Below are 19,222 nucleotides of genomic sequence, written 5' to 3'. Positions count from 1 at the left end.
GAATCATTACTCTCCATGACGCATCCTTTTCGTCCTATCTCTACCTGTTAGTCATTATTCATAATATGCGGTCAATTTGCAGTCTAATGATACTAATAATGCTGATAATCAGTTAGTTCTTCGTGATCTCTTTGTGACACCAAAGAACATAAATATACGCATCAGAAGCATTAAAGTGTTTTGCGAAAAGTTCTCAATCACCGGAATTTGATTTCCCCACATGGGTCCTAATGAAGCAGGATGGCAATCGCCAAAACTGTGCAATCAAGTGACAAGTTCAGTTACTTGTCAGTCTGTGTAATTTCATGTTTACTACTCTTGGTTCATTTGTAAAAAGTCAGTGTGAACCATAGACTATGCAGAAGTGGACGTAGTCACCGTGACGTCACCTATTGGTTTGTGGACTGCTGTTTTGAAGCCTCGAGTTTGCCATTTTGGTCGTCGCTATCTTGTTTTTTTTGCAAACCAAACGCTGAATAAGACATTTTTAGGCTACCAAAATGTTTCAATTAACTTTCAAGAACTGAAAACACACTGCGAAAGGGTTCAAACGAAAACACGGACAACTCCCAGCTAGGACAATGCCGTGGTAGCAACCGTTCAATCACAAGGTAGCCACGCCCGAAAGTATCCCCTGCTTTATGGTCTATTTGACTCTAAATGGGACCATCATTTTCTAAATGAACATCATGCTGTATTGAACAAGACTTGAAACTAGTGATTGAGATTATAAACTCATGTTTACAATGTTAACTGAGGTAATAAATCAAGAGAGAAGTAGGCTCATTTTCTCATAGACTTCTATACAATCAGACTTCTTTTTGCAACCAGAGGAGTCACCCCCTGCTGGCTATTAGAAAGAATGCAAGTTTAAGGCACTTCAGCATTGGCTTCACTTTTCAGACCCCGGAGGTTGCCACCTGGTGTGAACAGAAACCGGACCAGAACTAAAATGCAGCAATGTATCATTTTTTTTTTTCCTTTGGCCGAACCAAATGAACCAAGCTACAGGTGTGAAAGCACCCTAACAAGATCATGTGCTCATACCAAATGCAAAAGTCCCATCTAACTCTAGAGAAAGAGCTAAGATACTCAGTTTTGGTTCTGATGGATGAGAGCTGTTTATTCCAGTATCAACTCAGTTGTTTTTATCATGATGGATATTACAGTTTGCCTCCTATTAACATTTGTGTGTGTGTGTGCTTGTCATCAGGATGTTTTGAACACCATCATCCGTTCCTGCTCCCCTCGTTTCTTCTTCCTCGGCCTGCCAGGCTTCACCATGCTTATTGGAGATTTCATCACTGCTGCTGCCCGCGTTCTCAGCTCCGACTCCTCAGAGGTACACACACACTTAACATTCAGATTTATTGTGTGAAGCAAATTGGAATCTAAAAATGTTTTCAAGAAGAAGAAAAATGTTGTTAGATATCACACATGTTTTCAAGGTTTCTGGAATGACGATGATGTTTTAAAGATGCAAAGTACGAGTTGTTATGGAACAAAGAATAAAGAAAATCCAAAAATAGAATTCCTCCTCATAGCTGAAGATCTTCAGTAGCTGTCTCATTCATTCAATCTCCAAACATTGGTCGTGAATTTGCCATTAAATTGCACTTAAGGGAGCTGAAGTGTGCAGGCCTTCTATTTATGTTTTCATCGCTGTCTTCTATTGGTCCAGTTCCAGCCTTCAACTGTTGTGGATGTGTGCGACCACTATACATAGTTTGTCACTCACTCATAACTGATAGTTCTAGGAATAACAGTGTGCTCCCTGTAATACTTTTCTTGAATTTTGCATCTTTTTGACATTTGAAAAGTTCAAATTATTTTGTCAAATCTATTAGTTGTAAAAAAAAGAATCGGAGGGACTAAATAACACAAATATTTTAAACTTCTTTCATTTGTTTGGCTTGCAAGGAAATCAGGAATGCAATGTTCAAGTGTGGAAAAACGTACCCCGCCTTCTTGCTTCATTAGGACTGTGCAACTGTGACTGAAATCAATAATTGTTATTCCTCCATCTTTGGGAAGTAACTGTGTTTATTGCAAAATTGACATATAATACAATATATAATTGACATATCTTCAAATTTATACTGTGCTCTAAATAAAACTTGATTTAAATGTATAAATCTTTATCTCAAAAACATACAGCTGCTGTTTTTAACAGGCAACAAGCAGTTAATTACAGCTAAAACAAATGTATGTGATTAGTCAGACAGTTTGAACAGAAAATGTTTCATTAAATGCATAAGAGCATCACGTTTAAAGTGTTAATATGACCCTCAGTCATGTTTGATTCACTGTGGAAACCAACATGTGCTCGCAGTCGTTATGGTCTTTAAACGCAGTCAGCATCATCGCCTCTGCCCTAAAACAAATGCTGATAGGTGAAGTTCTATACACAGTTTTTTAGAATGTGTGCTGATGTGCATTGGCATGAACCCAGGCTTCTGATGCAAACATTTTGCATGACTGTGATGCCAGATTTGGATCAGTTAGAAGAGACTATGTTGACAGACCACTAAGATAACCAGGTTGCCAGCATGCACAGATTGAATCATGGTTAAGTTAGTGTTGACTGTGTCTTACGTCTCTGAGCTGTATGATACAGTTTGTCGAGAACAGTTTACAGGGACATTTATATGTGTTGTTTCTTACTGTTTTGGTTGCCAGATAATTTCAACAAGATGTACATTCTGCTTTAGAGTTGCATCCATTGAGCATTTAATCAGCTGTTTTTTGTTGTCCAACGCCCACCGTGTGTCAAGAGAGTCTGTTGAGCATCAGAATCATGAATAAAGATGCAATTAATTCTGCGCGATCCCTCCAATCCTTTTTCCCCAGATAGCGACCTTCCTGCTTCCTGGAAGTGGGTTGTTTTCATGTAGCTTCAGGGAACGAATGATAGCCCTTTTTTTTTCTTTTTTTTTTCCTTATCTCTTCCAGGCTCCAAGGATGGAGGCTCAGCATATCCTGGGCTCCCTCGTGTGTTTCCCCAACCTTTACCTCCAGATTCCTGTACTGCAGCATGTGCCTGGCTCTGATGACATCATTGTAGGCAATGAGGACATCAAGGTAAATGGTCCACATACGCCAAATTGGATACGTGTGGATTTGAAATGTGGTGATGACATTTAAATACATGCTCACTGTATGTTGTAAGTGGATTAGTAACCTGCAGTATGAAGAAAAGTCGAAAGAGTTTTTATAAGGATCTTGAGAATAATTCCGTTCGACGAGTCTTATGTTACACTGAATGGTATCAGTGAATGTGAATGGCCAAGTGAATGGCCTAGATTGTCATTTGAGAACTTGTAGTAAACTTACCATGTTGTCTTTGCTGTTCAGGGTTATTTGATCAACATCCTGCTAGATACGGCAAGAAAGGAACACTGTGAAGGGGCCAGGTATGATCAGCAATATTGGTGATGCTTGTGTTTTCTTAGGTTAAATTGTCTGTTTATTTTATTAGTTTGATATGAATGTGTTTTTACATACGAGTGTAATTACAATTAAAAAGCAAATTGATACAGAGCATTTACTAATATAAGAATTCTGAGCAATGCTTTTAAAGCCCATTTACCAAATAATATAATATATATTATATAATATAATTTTTGCCCTTGAAGGTACTAAATTCAAAATTTAGAGGATTAATATAGCAGCAAACATCTGTTTGCTATGTAACGATATAGTAGGCTGCATGGTGGTGAAGTGGTTAGCACTGTCACCTCACAGAATCTGTTTTGCATGTTCTGCATGTTGAAAACTCACCCACCGGTTTTCTCCGCGTTCCCCAGCTTCCTCCCACAGTCCAAAGACATTCAGGTTAGGTTAAACTCTAAATTGCCCGTAGCTATGTGCCAGCCCTGTGAGAGTCTAGCGACCTGTCCAGGATGTACCCCGCCTTCGCCCAATGTCAGCTGAGATCGGCTCCAGCCCCACCGCGACCCTGAATAGGATAAGCGGGTACAGATAATGGATGGATGGAAGATATAATGGAGTAATGGCATCCTGAGCAGAGAATGAAGTCACTCTCCCTCATGGATGTATAAAGAGAACTGGATACAGCGTTCGACATGGGGCCCCGTTCATTTCTATGAAAGTTGCTCAGTTGCGCATGAAGTAAAAAAAACTTGACTTCCGAGTATAAAATTTCCCAGATCATCCAGCGATCTTCCGCATCCATTGGGCCCATAGAGCAAGCCCAGTAGCATTTCCTTTCACTCCGCCTCCGAGCCCTCGTTACAGCCTCGGTCTGGGTCTCATTCACATGAACGGAGGAAGGGAAATAACTCTGGATTCGGCTATTAATGCATTATACAGCTTTTAGGACCTAGTGATTTAAATAAACTATTCATGTGTTCATACTGGGAAGCTGATTTACCTTTCCGGTTCCCCCCCTCAGCCGTCTCCATGCTGAGAGCTGTGTGGAGTCAATCCCTCAATCATAGCTATGCTCTGAATTTGGAATTTAGCACCTTTAAGTTTAACTGTAGAATAGTTTCTGCATACATTTTGTACAATTCAAATGAATCTTAGATTACACACACTCTGCTTCTGTCATTCAGGTGCATTGCTGTGTGCAGTCTGGGTCTGTGGGTGTGTGAGGAGCTGATGCAGCAGAACATCCACCACCAGGTGAAAGAGGCCATCAACGTACTGGGAGTAACACTAAAGGTCAGTGAAACCTCGAGGCAAGGAAGCTTCATGCATTTGCAGTTTGATATCCGCTAAATTACAATATGATTTAAAGAATACAACCATACTTTTTGAAAACAATTACATCATGGGCAGTGTTGACCATCGTAACTGTGGCAAAAGCTCTGAATAGAATAAATCAGTGTCTTTAAACAAATTGATGCAGGAAGCCTGGATTTCATCACAGTCTTTTTTTTTTTAGTTTTACCCCACAAGCCCTACAGTGTTTAGCTCTGACAGAAATGATAGTTGATTACATAAAAGGACTGCAGGACAATTTCAACATAGTGAGTGGACAAAAAAGTGTGAGAATAAATCATGTCCAGTGATGTGACTCATGGGCATATTTTTTGGAAGAGCTCTCTTTTCTCCCTGAGTGAAGAGATGCAGAAAACCAGTGGTGGCTGTTTTTTTGTGGGGTTTTTTCATGGAAAAGGGTTTGGGGCGGTGGCGTAATTTCCAGGCTGCTCGCTCTCAGTAGATGTGGGCCAATTTAAGCAGCTACATCTCCCAGCTTCCTGCTCGAGCAACCCCCCCTCCTCTAATGGAGCAGTAATCACTCCCCTGTACAACTTGACACACAGACTCAGCCAGCCCCAAAATAGAGGGTATAGGCTGGGTGGGGGATCTAGGGGGAAGAGTGGCACTGAGAGTCTCTTTTCTAAAAGCAGGTGCTGAACTCTCAGGGCCCCTTTTTGTGTTTGGCCATTTCTGCACTCCCCACATTGTCTGCCCTTGTTACATGTTGAGAGGCATTCAGCTGGAAGAAATGGGAAATTCTATTTCTCCACAAAGAATTTCAAATCACTAAAGAAATCCACATTTGAAAGAAAATTGTCAACAGCTCAATTCTTTCCTGCGATGAGTCTGGAGAAAATGAGCCGCGGTTTGAAGTGGAAATGAAATTATTCTGATTACATGCACAGTAAGTGAAAAACTAAATTTAAGGGAAATTACTCCGAATTTTGTCACAGTCAGTGCGGGCCTAAACTTTTTCCCCCATCTTCGATCTGCAATTTATTTTACAGTTATTTATTGAAGATACAGTGTGGAGTCAGCATTACAGGCATAGCTTAGTGTACGTATCAGGTGTCTACGTATTGTTCCGTTTGCATCCTAGTTAATGAGCTAACAGTCACCATTAAAGCTAGGGTTGGTAATCTTGAGGAACTATCAAGTATACGCTAGATTTTCAAAATGATTCAACCGAGAAACAGAGTCCAGTGTTGCCATCTTTTTTTCAAATGAAAGTAGCTAGCAGCATTAGCCCCAAAAGTCGCTAAATCTCGAGAAAGTTGCAAGTCGGCAACATTGACAGCCAGTCCATTCAGGCCTCCCTCCAAAGCCACTCCTCTAAAATGATCATTATGAATGTAAACATATCATAATGAACATGAACAATGAACATGACTATTGATAGTACTCACAGCTGTCAAGCTAGCAGCTTGTGGAAGACTCAGGTGACGCGTATTGAGTGCACGGGCAGAGTGCACGCAGGTAGGCAGGCAGGCTGGTCGTCCAATCATTTACATTCAGGCCGAAAGAAATGATTGGACGGGCTTATTACCATCCTGCGAGAGCCACAGATACAGATACGTTTTGTTTTCGTTAGCTTAGGATGAGCCCTTTTTATCTACATAGGGAGCCTCTTCACGGAGTCCGCCATGTTTCTACAGGAGCCCATAACGGACAAACCAAACACTGTTTTGGCCGGAGTCGATAACATTAATTGCTCCCATTGCCGCCGCTCTCTCTCTCTCTTGCTTCACCACTCACCTCCCACATACGCACACAAATACTGGTTTTTGATATGGCACATTTGCGTCGGCCACACGCTTTGTCACACGTGAGATGCTCCAGTTGGTTGTAATCTGCAACCTCACCGCTAGATACCACCACATCCTACGCACTGCACCTTTAAGACATTCGAGCAGTTTAAAGTTTCTGTTTCTGTTTAGGTCATTTGTGATCTCTATGAACAGATATCTGCATATGAATGCAGAGTCTGTAGGCAACGGGACAAGATTTTCCAATTGGAAACGTTCTGGTTTCCATTTGATCAACACTACTCGGACTACGATCACGTTTGAGCTGGCTTTGGTTACATGCAGGTAAACAGTCCATGTGGAGAGCAAAAGAGGCGAAACACATTGGCCAAAATCTCGGAACCCATTGGCTATCACCTGACAACGATTTAGCTCTTTATTAGTTTTTTTAATTTATTTATCTGCATTCATATGCATATGCTGTATCTGTTTATAGCAAGAATGTACATGTATAACAGAAAAATACTGGTTTAACATGACAAAAACATGTTCTCTATACACGCTGCTCATTATAAAAGGAATCCTTTGCATTGTCGACCAGTTGTTATCCTGTCCTCTTATCTGCTTGTTTGTCCAGTTTGGGAACAAAGCAGTGGCTCAAGTGGCCTGTGACGTGTTTCAGCTGCTCATCTCTCACTGGGAACATCTCCAGAGGTTGGAGCCCACTCTACCTAAGAAAATCATTGAGGTAACACACACACACACACACAGTTAAATTGCCAGTAGCCATTAGGGGCCTGTGAGAACATATTATAAGTAAGAAATTGAGTGCGAAATTCCTATCAAGTCACTTAAGCTTTTAAATGCAATTCTGTGCACACTCCGCATCCCGCGGCATCACATCCATTTTAGCACACGGCCCTGACTCAGCTGATGAATGGGAGTGTGTCATCCAATTATCTTTCTCCTTGTTTTGCCCCAACACAGATCTTTGTGGCCACAATAGCCTTTTTGTTGCCGAGCGCGGAGCACTCAACGGTGGAAGCAGACAAAAAGGTACATGTTGGAAAGGAGGGGACAAGGCTGAGATCTAAAAGGCCCTTGATCTATCATGTTGGAATGGTGCATTTGCAGAGGAATGTTTCCGCTGAAGCGATTTGTTCTCCTTACCTCCCTCTATCTCTGTATATTCCGTCTTTGCAGTTCTCATCTATTACCTGTTGTTTCTCAGGAACTGTCCGGCTCTTTTTTTGCTGTATTAATATAATTTTTTGTTTTGTTGTTTGATGACCAAACTTGTTTCTCACTTCCTTAGTTGATGGTATCACTGCTGCTTTGCCTGTTGGACTGGTGCATGGCCATTCCCCTGAGTCTGCTGCTGGAACCCATCACCATGCCTTCGGTGGAGGACCACACATCCCACAAGGCCCCGCTGCTAGACTACATCTACAGGGTGGGTAGCCTCACTAGCAACTGGGAGAAGCTGAAAGTTTCAGTTACAACAAACAAACCTGGCCACTTTTTATTACTGACTGCTTTCCAATATCTCCTGAAACATGCAAAGTCTTCGCCCACAGACACAATAACTTCAGCTTTGACCCCTCCACCCCCACCCCATCAAATGGACTTGCCACTTTAATTAGCCTCACCTCCACCGTGACCTCATGACTATGCTTCATTTAACATTATAGTGGCAAAACAGCAAAGAAGCGCCCCGCCGTAGCTGACGCATGCGGTTGGCATTTATCATATGCAGGAAACCCTTATAACTTTGCTTTGTAGTAGCATTTACTGCATGTTTTTAAAACAGGCAAAATATGCAGTATTCAATCTCTGTATTTGTGCCTCTAACCCTTTATTTTATGGTCTGACCCTGAGGATGAGGGCCAAGCTTCAGGCGCAAATGAATGAGGTATTATTCATTCCCTCCTGTCTGGGCAGATGCGGTCAACGGCAGATCTTTGTAAGGATGTCACCCCTGATAAGAAATGGTCCAATTATTCAAACAGGACCCTTTGTCCAGTTGATAAGCTCGGGCTATAAACGCTTGTCCTGGAGATTTGAATGGAATATGTCTTAATATGAGAGCGACTGCAGCTGCTATGAAAGCAAAGACAATTAGGCGTGATTGGTTGTCTATCAACACACAAAAGACACAGCCCCACTGGGTTTCATTGGAAATAATATATTAAGCAAGGCGTCGCGAGGTGTGACAATATTAACGCAATATCAAGACCGCGATCTATACATTTCCACGGACACCTTGGCTGCTAATTATTCTCAATGGCAAAGCAGAGAATAGCTTCCCTGATGGAAAATATCTCCCTTTTATTCCATCCTTGGCCAGTGTCACTGACAAGGTAGCAGGGTATGTCCATTTCATTTTGTCATGCTTCGCCTTCTTTTAATTACAGTTTTATATTTTAAAAAGGCTTATTAAATATCAAACCATTAAACACGGACCCGGCTAACGAAAAGGTCGTCATGCTGTTTGTCCTGAGATGATGAGAAAAAGTGAAAAAAAGTTGTTTTTGGTGACTAACAGCATGCAGATCGATGTAAAAAGCAGCATTGCATTAGACCTCATTGGTTCACTGGAGTTCTGCTCAAGCTTCTCCATCTGCTCTCTCAGCCTGCCTCGGCAGCCAGCTGCACCACCCCTCAGTGTGTGTGTGTGTCTGTGTGTGTGTATGTCTGTGTGTCTGTGTGTGTGTGTGTGTGTGTGTGTAAGGGAGAGAGAGAGAGAGAGAGGATAGGTACATGTGTGCATGTACACACATGTTTGCATTTTTATTATTTGATGTATGTGTGTACATACAGAAGCGTATTAATGTATCCATACGATATGTGTCCCTTTAACTACAGTATGCACTGTGTGTGTGTTACCTTCCAGGAACTGTTGCTATGCGAAGTGCAGTCACTTAGTTGTCAAGCACAGCTGTGGGTTTTTCCCCCCTCCCTCTCCGTCTCTCCACCTCTCCACAGAGGAAGCTCTTTGGGGCTTTGGTGTAGCAGCTGTTTGGTTCAGGTCTTTTCAGCTTGGAGCCTCCAATCCCTCCCCCCTTAGCCCCCCAATGCACCCAGAGGTCTGCTCGGTAGAGTCATCCACATACTGTCTACATTGCCCCACACAATACTGTTTCAGATGGCAGGGCCAGCCTGCCTCTCAGAGCGTCTCTCAGCCAACTCTGAGCGTATGTGTGTACTGAATGGGATTAGCCTTTGCATGGCTTTACCCAAGTTGCTCTCCTCTGAATGAGAGGCCCCCCTCTCATTTACATACATTAGGCATATGTTTCACCCACTCGTACGCAGCAGCACCTTACCTCCGCGCAACTTATACGGTGTACAGGTGTGTTTGCGTGTGAGGCCGAGCGTGCATGTTTGTGGTGGGAGCTGAGCGCAGGGATAAAGTCTTAATTAAATCAAACAGTGTAAACCTGTCCAATGCTGTAATCAACCGCCCCAGTGCGCCTTATCTAGCCCTGCCAACGGATGCTCTGCCATCTGTTATGTAGATCGATACACTCACACATCACAGGAGAAATGGATTAGTGGCAATAAAGACCCCTCTTTTCTCTCCTTCTCTCCCTCCCTCACTCCCTCCCTCCATTGCCTTATGATGTAAATGGACCATATATTCCCCTTTCATATGCTCCTGGATCATGTCAATGTAGAGCAGGCCTGCAGGAGTGTCACTGTGCATTGTCTCACCAGACGATATCTAATAACAGGACGATGTCTTTTACACATCAAAGTTCAAGTTCAGTGCCTATCACTGTCATTCTGTAGACAACTACCCAGGCTCATCTGAATCACCGACGCCTTTTTTTTCTACTGTTCCTCAGGTGCTGCACTGCTGTGTGTCCGGCTCCACCCTGCACACCCAACAGAGCCACTACCTCCTCAGCCTGTCAGACTTGTCCACTGACTATGACCTCATGTTGGGTCAGGTTAAGAGCTTCGAGCCGCCACCCTCCCAGACAACCACCACCGACTTCGGCAACCTGCTCACCGTAGCCGAGGGTAAGGACATGGAGCCTTCCTAATGCCCCTTTTTTACTATGGCTGCACAATTAATCCAAATTTTATCCAAAACGTTATATGGCCCACAGCAATTTTCAAATCGCAGGATGAGAAGTAAATCGCAATATTTGTTAAAGGTGAAATGTGTGTCAAAATAACATTTTCAAATTCAATATTCACAAGGTGCAGAGATGTCCTGGCCTACACATCATATTCCACAGACTTAAAGCAGCAGTGGGTAGAATTAGAGCAAATATGATTAAAAAACAGTTATTTTTATAAAATGGTCACTATATCCTGACAGTAGTGCATGAGACAGATAATCTGAAAAAATAATGTGCCTCTGTGTCCCCCTGTGTCTGCAAGATTTCACAGACCAATCAGAGCCGAGCTGCAGCCTTGCCGTCTCTGAGCAGCTGTCAATCACTCGCAAACCCTAATCAAACGGTCAAACAAGGCAGCGCTGATCAAATATGAATCAATATTCTGTTACTGTAATGCCTACTTCTCTCTTGTAGTGTACTGTTTAGCTCTAAAATGAGAAAGTTTGTGACGCGGCAGCCATGTTGAGATCAGTTGAGGAAATACCAAGCACCGCCAACCAGCCGGAGCACACTTTCTCATTTTACAGCTTAACAGTACACTACAAGATGTTTCTGAAAGTATCTGAGGTGAGAAATAGGCATTACAGTAACAGAATTTTAATTCATATTTGATCAGCACTGCCTAGTTTGACTGTTCACGAATGATTGAGAGCTGCTTCTGTTGAATGAACAGCCAATAGGAACGCTATCTCTCTGAAATGACCTGTGAATGGCCAAGGTCTCCTGTCACAGGCTAGATTTTTTTAAAGCCTTGAGCCATGAGGAAGTGCAGCAAGTAGTTATCTCTAAGAGCACTTTATTAAATTACAATACGCTGAAAGGTTATTATGGATTTTTTGCCCAATGATGCCAAAAACATTCTGCCCACTGCAGGTTTAAGAAAAAAAAATTGTTTGGTACAGTTCCCTGCAAAAGTCACACCATACTCATTTTAAGTTTTTCAATGAAATGAGAATAATGAGGAAAAAATGATCAAACCCACTACTATCACAAATCATATCGCAATGTCACTCAAAATAATCACAATTAGATATTTTAAATCGTGCAGTCCTACTTTTTTTCTTTTTATTATATTTTTATTGACACTTTGCAACAAACATACATGGCATAATTTACAGATCCTGTATACATACACCACCCAACCATGTCTGTCTAAAGTGCCGTATTTTAAGATTTGTTATACACATAAAAACAAACATCACCAACAGTATGAACAAATAGGGAGTGATCTTTTCATTATCATACAATCATAGAGTTGTAAAAAATGAAATCCTCTGGCCTGTGGGGTGTTACATAGTTGACCCAGTTGTCCCAGCGTGACACAAATAATTCCAGTTTATGGTTAACATATGCTGTTATCCTCTCCATTTTGCGAAACAGCCCTACTTTTTACCACCTATTGTGTGATTGCACCGGGCTGGCAGATAAAGTGACGACATATTGGGTGGATAGTATGTGTATGTATGCATGGATGTGTGAGAGAATAAAAACTGTCTTCTGTCACATCATAGCTTCTCCCCAGACGTCTATCTCCGATCACTTCTTTTGACACACTACTTCATTTCATCTCCTACTGTGCTTCTGACAGACCACAGAGAGACATATTCAACCCCCCCCGCCCAAAAAAAAAAATCCCAAAAAGGATTACAGGGAAAAGCAAACTCCGAGTAGCCCATCCATTTGGAGCCTCTCCATTAAATGTCAAAATCTTATTAAAAGTATGAAAAGGAAATCAAACATCACAGGGTTGATGTTCGCATTAGTACTCAGCCCTAGAGTCCCATTATGGGGTTTAGATAAAAAATATGATTTTTTTTTTTCCTTTCTTTTTTGTGACCTTGTGATTCCATTAGGCAATGTATTCCTCTCTCTCTCTGTCTCCCTCGTGTCCTCAACTTCTGAAAAGTCCCTCAGAGCCTGAATACAAAGTGCAGTCTACTGAAACAATGTAAGAAATTTAAACAGTAGCTTTTGCCTGGAAAATTTCACCACATCTCCGCTTTTCTGGTGCACAGCTGCACAGATTCTTAGTAGAAATAACAAAACACTATCAAAAGGGCAAACCAAAGAGTGCCGGCCTAGTTATATTCATGTCCCCACCTCATATTGATCAAGTCACATCAAAGGGGCCAGTGCATCTCTAATGCAGCTTGGCCTGCTTTCTAAAGAGCTTTCTCCACTTTGATGGGGGATGATGGTATTGATAGCACTGTCACAATGCAAGAGTGCATCTTCTTGTTTTTCCCCCACATCACTGCGGAATAAAGCACGGCATGCCTTTCACTTGGGTGTAGAAACCTGTGCATTTACATAAATGCAATTCACTAAGTAGAGTCCTATTAAGCAGCCTGTAAAGACGGTGGTTCTCATTAGCACTCAGCCAGTCTCAACGCTTGTCCATTGTAAGGAGACTCAATGGGCTTTTCAAAGTTGTCTCTCATGATTAGATGCTACCTACTTAGAGGTGTGCTGGCCAAGCTATTGTGAGAAATGAATAAAGTACCCCCTATTAGTAATCATGAATGAGATTTGGCTTTGTGTGAAGAAGAGCTAACAGATGATAGCATGTCTACACACAGATGCAGGGCTTTTGAAATATGGTTAGCAAAGTGTGCGTATTATAAAAGACAGCCTCGTGTGCAGCTTTATCCTAAACCCATCAGTAACTTCAACCGTTGACCACGTTTTACACCTTCTCGCATGTATTTTTCCTTCAGAGATTGTCTCAGTATTTTTTTTATCTCCCTGCCCTCATTCTTCCGCCAGAAAAGCGACGTCGGAACATGGAGCTGATTCCCCTGACGGCACGGATGGTCATGACACACCTGGTGAACCATCTGGGCCATCATCCTCTGAGCGGCGGGCCGGCCCTCCTCCACAGCCTCGTGAGCGAGAACCACGACAACCCGTACGTGGAGTCGTCCGAGCTGTCCTCCGAGGTTTTCAAAAGCCCCAACCTGCAGCTGTTCGTCTTCAACGACAGCACGCTGGTGTCCTACCTGCAGATCCCCGCCGAGACCCCCACTGTTGGACAGCCCCCCCAACCTTCCTCCCAAGTGCGCGTCATCGTCCGGGACATCTCGGGCAAATACTCGTGGGATGGTGCGATCCTCTACTGCACCACCCAGGAAGACTCTGTTGATCCAGGAGCTTTTAAAGCAGTTGATCGCCCTCTTTCTGCCACCACTACTGTCGCTCACAGCAGAAACCAGCCCAACTCTCCAACAAAGGGGCCGTACAAAAACCACTGCTCCGTCTCGGACTCCCTCTCTGACTGCTGCGAGGAGGAAGAGGTAGACATTCTGGATATGCTTCTGGAGGACCTGGGCCACAGCAGCCCAGAATGCCTGCCCCAGCCACAACTCAGGCTCAACCAGCCGGCCGCCTCGCCCCACGGCATGAACCTAGAGCAAGAGCACGCCATCCTGGAGGCCATTCTGCGTCAGACTCAGCAGGAGGAAGAGCAAGTGAGGAGGTGGGACGCTGATGTAAGCTTTCGGGCCGCCTGCCAGAGGGAACCCTCCCACCAGGAACCAAAAGCTCCTTTCTACTTCTGCCGGCTGCTGCTTAATGACCTTGGCATGAACTCTTGGGACCGCAGGTACACTAGCAACTGAAATTGGCTACAATCACTGGTCTGGTGTGCACTGTACTAGAAGAAGAATGAGACAAACGAAGGTTGTAAGAAGTCATACAGGGGTCTGTTGCTTATTTGTCTCTCAGTGTATTTCTTTATCGTTCAGTCTGCAAACCACATCTTAAATGTTACCAGTATGACGGAAAGAATAACACACACAAATTGTGTTTTAAAGGTATAATATGTAACTGTTGCCGGTTCCTGTTTGTAAACACACCGCATTCAAAGTTGGCCACACCTCCACAGGTCAACAAGCCGAAAGAGAGAGAGAGAGAGAGAAGCGATGGTCGAGCTATAGAGTGACTGAAGAGAGAGAGCAGCGTTAGTGAGAACAAAGCAGCAAATTGGAGAAATAAAACGTTATTTTCTGATTGTTTCCTTAGCAGTTACGTTCTAAAAGACACAACTAACTCCACTCAGCTCTGCGGGAAGGTGCCGAGTTGCTGGATTTTGAAAAAAATGCAGGCTTCCTGTCGTTTGGCTGTGGCTCAGTGCTGCTCTCGTCAAACTACAGACACACACCGATCATAGCTGCACTCACAGCACAGGGATCGGAACACATGAACAAAACGTAACCCGTTCTCATCCGTGAAATACGGCCGCTTTGTATCTAACGGGGGGACTTGTGAGTCGGTATCAGAAGCCAAGGGGCGTGACAAAGCGGCAATATTTGATCACCTGAACGGGCTGCACACCCTGCGCGCTGTTATTAGCTGGGGGTTAAAACCCCGCATGGGGCCTAAAGGCTGTTTACAGACGCCCAGAAGTGTCGCGAGTAAAGCAAAATAAGAAGAAAAGAGAAAATACAGACAGAGGACAGGATCTCTGCAGAAACAGTCACCGCCTCACACTTCTAGTGGGGCATAAGTGGTGATTGAGAGGGATTATCTTTGTCTCAGTCTATACATTGTTTTTTAGCAAATTGTTGCATATTATACCTTTAACCTCTGCAGTCTAATACTATTTTTGGACCCAAGTTACTTCCTTCATCCTCAAAGTAACTCAGCTGTTGACTCGTTACTCAAAGAGAGAAAGAGCAAAGTTAAAAGCACTGTGGAGTCTAGAGTACAGTGTCTTAATCTCCTCTCTGTGGGGTAAAAGCGCCCAGCTGTTTTCACTAAGGTCTAGCTCGCAGAGCAACATCTTTGCCGCGCTTCCCCGTAAATTAAAAGCTTACACCTCTTAATAGTGATGGTGCAACACGTACACAGCTAGTAGGAGATTGCTGTTTGCACCTGTGCCTTTTTTTGCCTTTGTCAATCTTGTCTGTAAAACAAAACTTTGCTGGTAGATTATACCACTTTTTCAAATGGCTGTTTCCTGAATTGTTTTTTATATACAGAATTGAAAATATCACCTTTAATTCACAACTGTTTTTGTCAAACAGAAAAAGTTTCCATTTGTTGAAGAAAAACTCCAAACTCTTACGGGAACTGAAGAACTTGGATTCCAGGCAGTGGTAATACCTTTTATAAATTCAATCTGCTAATCATCAAACTGTAACTGTAGCCCTATGGTAAATCTGTTTCTACGTAAGTGAAATGAACCCAGGTTATTAATCATACAGTTGCTCCTAGCAGATTATATTGCTCCCTTCTTCCCCAATGATCTTTCTAATTTGTACCGTCTCCTGTTGATCACAGCCCTGGAAGTCTCCCACTATCACTCTTGCTGTCCTTCTCTTACTGCGTCTCTTAGTCCAATCAATAAGTACACCACACATTGCTAATGACAGGAGCTTATTAAAGATTTCCCTCAGGACTGGACTTCATTCTCCCAGATGGCTAGACTCGGTTGGGCGAAAAAAACAACCTGTGCGCAAGCATGCAAAGTGCCCTAAATCTACCCCAGCATGATGTACTGCCATGGCAACAGGGAAAGTAGACGGGGCCTTTGCTGCCATCCCTTTTTTAAATCACGTTAGAGCTGGAGAGATAGTGGAAAAAGACAGACACATTCTGCTCTCCTGATTTTATTCAACAACTCAATTACACTCACACACACAATTTACCTTGATAAGCAAGGTGTAGTGTTTTGAGTCACTGGACTCGCATTTCAAAGCATTTTCATCTGAAGTGGCCAGAGTAGTGAGAAGGTTTTTCAAGTTCTGTCGTGTTTGTAAAATTGGCTGCTGTGTTGTTGCTCTTTTAATATTGACTACTGTATGTTTTGTTCCGTAGTCGAGAGACGCACAAGATTGCTGTGTTCTACATCGGAGAAGGCCAAGAGGACAAGTGCTCCATCTTGTCAAACAGCGCCGGCAGCCAGGCATATGAAGACTTTGTGTCTGGACTGGGATGGGAGGTGCAGACAACCACACCCTCAAATCAACACAGCCTCCATATTCACAGATACAGCCTTAATATGCACACACCCATGCTCAGAACACACTAAATTGTACATGTATCCCTCAGGTGGACCTGGCCACACACTGCGGCTTCATGGGTGGCCTCCAGAGGAATGGCAGCACAGGTGTAACAGCTCCTTACTACGCTACCTCCACCGTGGAAGCCATCTTCCACGTCTCCACTCGTATGCCATCTGATTCTGATGACAGCCTCACCAAAAAGGTAAAAAATCTGGTTAATGTTTATGATCTGTTTTTACTGTGTTATAATAACTTTTGACAATTCCTGCCTGTCCATGACAGAGTGCTCCAGGGATGACGTAGGCCAACCAGAGAGTTAGAAAGTTATTGCAGAAAATGAGCTCTGTGGCAAACAAACGATTATGATACTTACATGTTTTGTTCAGCAAGATAATCTTCACAAAATAACACCACTTTTATGACTTTTGAAGCGTAAATGCAATCATCAGAAGTGAAAAGCTAACGTCAACAAACTACAGCACGGTCACATGAGCGAGAGTATACACAACGAGGCTGTAAAGGCGGAGAGGTCGAGGTGATGACGTCTCATTTAGCCACTTGTTAGCAACCGCCTTTTTGAAGACACATAAAGGCTTCAAAATTCACGACTGGGGTATTTATTGATGTATTTTATGTCGTAGAACAAAATGTTAAAATCTCTTAAGCTTGTAACATCTAACTAAAAACCCATTGACTTCCAGACGAGGGAACCGGAAGTGCTAAAATGCAAACTCATTTCCGGGTTTTAGGACTCATTCCTGTAGCATTCTGTTTGGATTAGTATAATATGTATTAATTTCACACCTCAAATCCAGACTATGTCACGATTAAGTAGAAAATACTGCTTTGCCTGTTTGATGCGGTGAAATGGCTACACAGTCCTGCCTGCCCATAGCAGTATGTTGTTGTAGCCTTCAGCTCTGTGTTAAGCTGTGATCAGGAGGTGTGACTCCAGAGTGCGGGCATTGATTAGTGACCCTGGCCAGGCAGGCCTGAGGAGTAGAGAGTCGCAGGCGCGTGAGTGAAGAGAGGGCATGTGCCGCTGCGGTAATGACTATGATTCTGCTAGCCCCTGCCCCCCTCCCTGTGTGCTGTGACCAGGGCCTGGATTCAGCCATTAGCTCTCCCCGCTAGGGCAGGCGCCGGCCGGATGCCGGCAGGATCCTTTTATCCAATTCCTGCTGCCGCCACAGGAGCGATCGATTGGGTTCTGCAGTGGGATTCTGAGCTGTAGTGCACCAGTAGCAGTTAGCACGAAGAAATGAGCCGCAAGGCCCCTGCCCGTGCTGCCAATCTTCTCATACAGTGCCCTGCTGAGAAGGGAAATTCATCAGGCTCTCCTCATATCCAACCCCCCTCCAGTCCTCCACAGACCTTCCCCTCCTTTCCGTTTCACAAATAACCCCCTACTCATTCCAAACCCATCCTGAACCTGTGCTTAGTGGCCACAAAAATTAGTTAGCCCGAGTAAAGATTTTGACTTTGGTTGACCAGAGTGAGGCGCTGGAGGGGTGGCCGTGCCCAGAGTGGAGTGTGCTGCCACTCCTCTTCCATCCATTTCACCGGGAACTTCTGTAATTGCCCATGCTCACCTTGCACGGATCTCCACACCGGCCACAGGCTGCACAGAAATTGGCAATGCCGGATGCATGCATGGATGCGTCACAAAAAGATGGCAGGGCAGAGAGAGAAGAGAAAGCGGTATGAAGAATTGGATTGAGAAACGGGCTTCGTCTGTGTCCAAGTAGGATGTTTCCCTGTCAATTTAAAAATAACACTTTGTCACTCACTTTGCTGCCTGTAACCATAGAGGCATACTGTGGGGGAGTGGCGGATGGGGGGAGCTCTCGCTGGGCAGATTGCCTGTTTGAAGACGATGAAGGAGGGGTTGGGGGGGGGGAGAAAACCCTGCTAAACCAAAAAGAAAAGAGGGAAAACCATGAATTCCTCAATCCAATTGTGGGTTTTAGGGCAAGTGCAGGCTGCAGCAGTAGCAGCTGGCTTCAGTAATGCGGTTATAGAAACGACCTGCAGGGTTGGGGTCAGGCCATGTAGACCGCGTGCACGTATATGTGTGTGTCTGTGAAAGAGAGGGAAGATAGACGGGTGCCTTAGCTATCACATTCACCCCCAGGCACCGAAAGCTTAACTGGGCTGCTGCAGGTTGTTTTTATAAGGAGCCTCTTGTGTTCTGGGGTCCTCTGGTCCACTGTCTCCATATGTGTGAAGCCCATTGGCTGGGTGGGAGGTCAAAGAGGGCTAATTGGACAAGAGCCTTTGACTTGAATCCCGTTTTATAAAAGAAGTCTCTAACATTTGGATGTGATTAACAAGGGAGTAAATAGATTGGTGCAGAGGATGATTGACTAGAGCATAAGCATCCTCATTAAACTTGTGATTAAGCTCATCCAAATGCTAATATCTTAACCCAAATTAACATCCCAGTGTTGATTGTCTACCGCGAATGCATATTCAACATTTTCTCTGAAATCGTCCCAGTGACTGACCTGGTTGGTACCTGCTGATCCTTGGACAGACAGACTGAACTGGCGAGCTCCAGTAATCAGCATGCCGTGGATTTGTTTAAGATTACCGTATTACCATAATTAAGGGC

The 19,222-nt window shown here is 43.7% G+C and overlaps 1 protein-coding gene across 7 annotated transcripts in view; it reads left to right on the top strand.

Moving 5' to 3' along the window:
- Positions 1-19,222, top strand: part of ralgapa2 (Ral GTPase activating protein catalytic subunit alpha 2) — a 116,432-nt gene that overhangs the window by 61,822 nt on the left and 35,388 nt on the right. For all 7 annotated transcript variants that reach the window (XM_037796715.1, XM_037796712.1, XM_037796714.1 and 4 more), the window contains 12 exons: positions 1,214-1,342; positions 2,953-3,081; positions 3,355-3,413; positions 4,578-4,686; positions 7,111-7,221; positions 7,461-7,529; positions 7,789-7,926; positions 10,322-10,499; positions 13,370-14,204; positions 15,628-15,699; positions 16,421-16,544; positions 16,655-16,810. In XM_037796715.1, coding sequence (XP_037652643.1) covers positions 1,214-1,342; positions 2,953-3,081; positions 3,355-3,413; positions 4,578-4,686; positions 7,111-7,221; positions 7,461-7,529; positions 7,789-7,926; positions 10,322-10,499; positions 13,370-14,204; positions 15,628-15,699; positions 16,421-16,544; positions 16,655-16,810 — 2,109 coding nt within the window. The remainder of the gene's footprint in view (positions 1-1,213; positions 1,343-2,952; positions 3,082-3,354; positions 3,414-4,577; positions 4,687-7,110; positions 7,222-7,460; positions 7,530-7,788; positions 7,927-10,321; positions 10,500-13,369; positions 14,205-15,627; positions 15,700-16,420; positions 16,545-16,654; positions 16,811-19,222) is intronic.

Source organism: Sebastes umbrosus, chromosome 16 (assembly GCF_015220745.1).
Source record: "Sebastes umbrosus isolate fSebUmb1 chromosome 16, fSebUmb1.pri, whole genome shotgun sequence".
NCBI classification, from domain to species: Eukaryota; Metazoa; Chordata; class Actinopteri; order Perciformes; family Sebastidae; genus Sebastes; species Sebastes umbrosus.
Note: the sequence above shows the minus strand (reverse complement) of the source record. Positions and strands in the feature narration are given on the sequence as shown.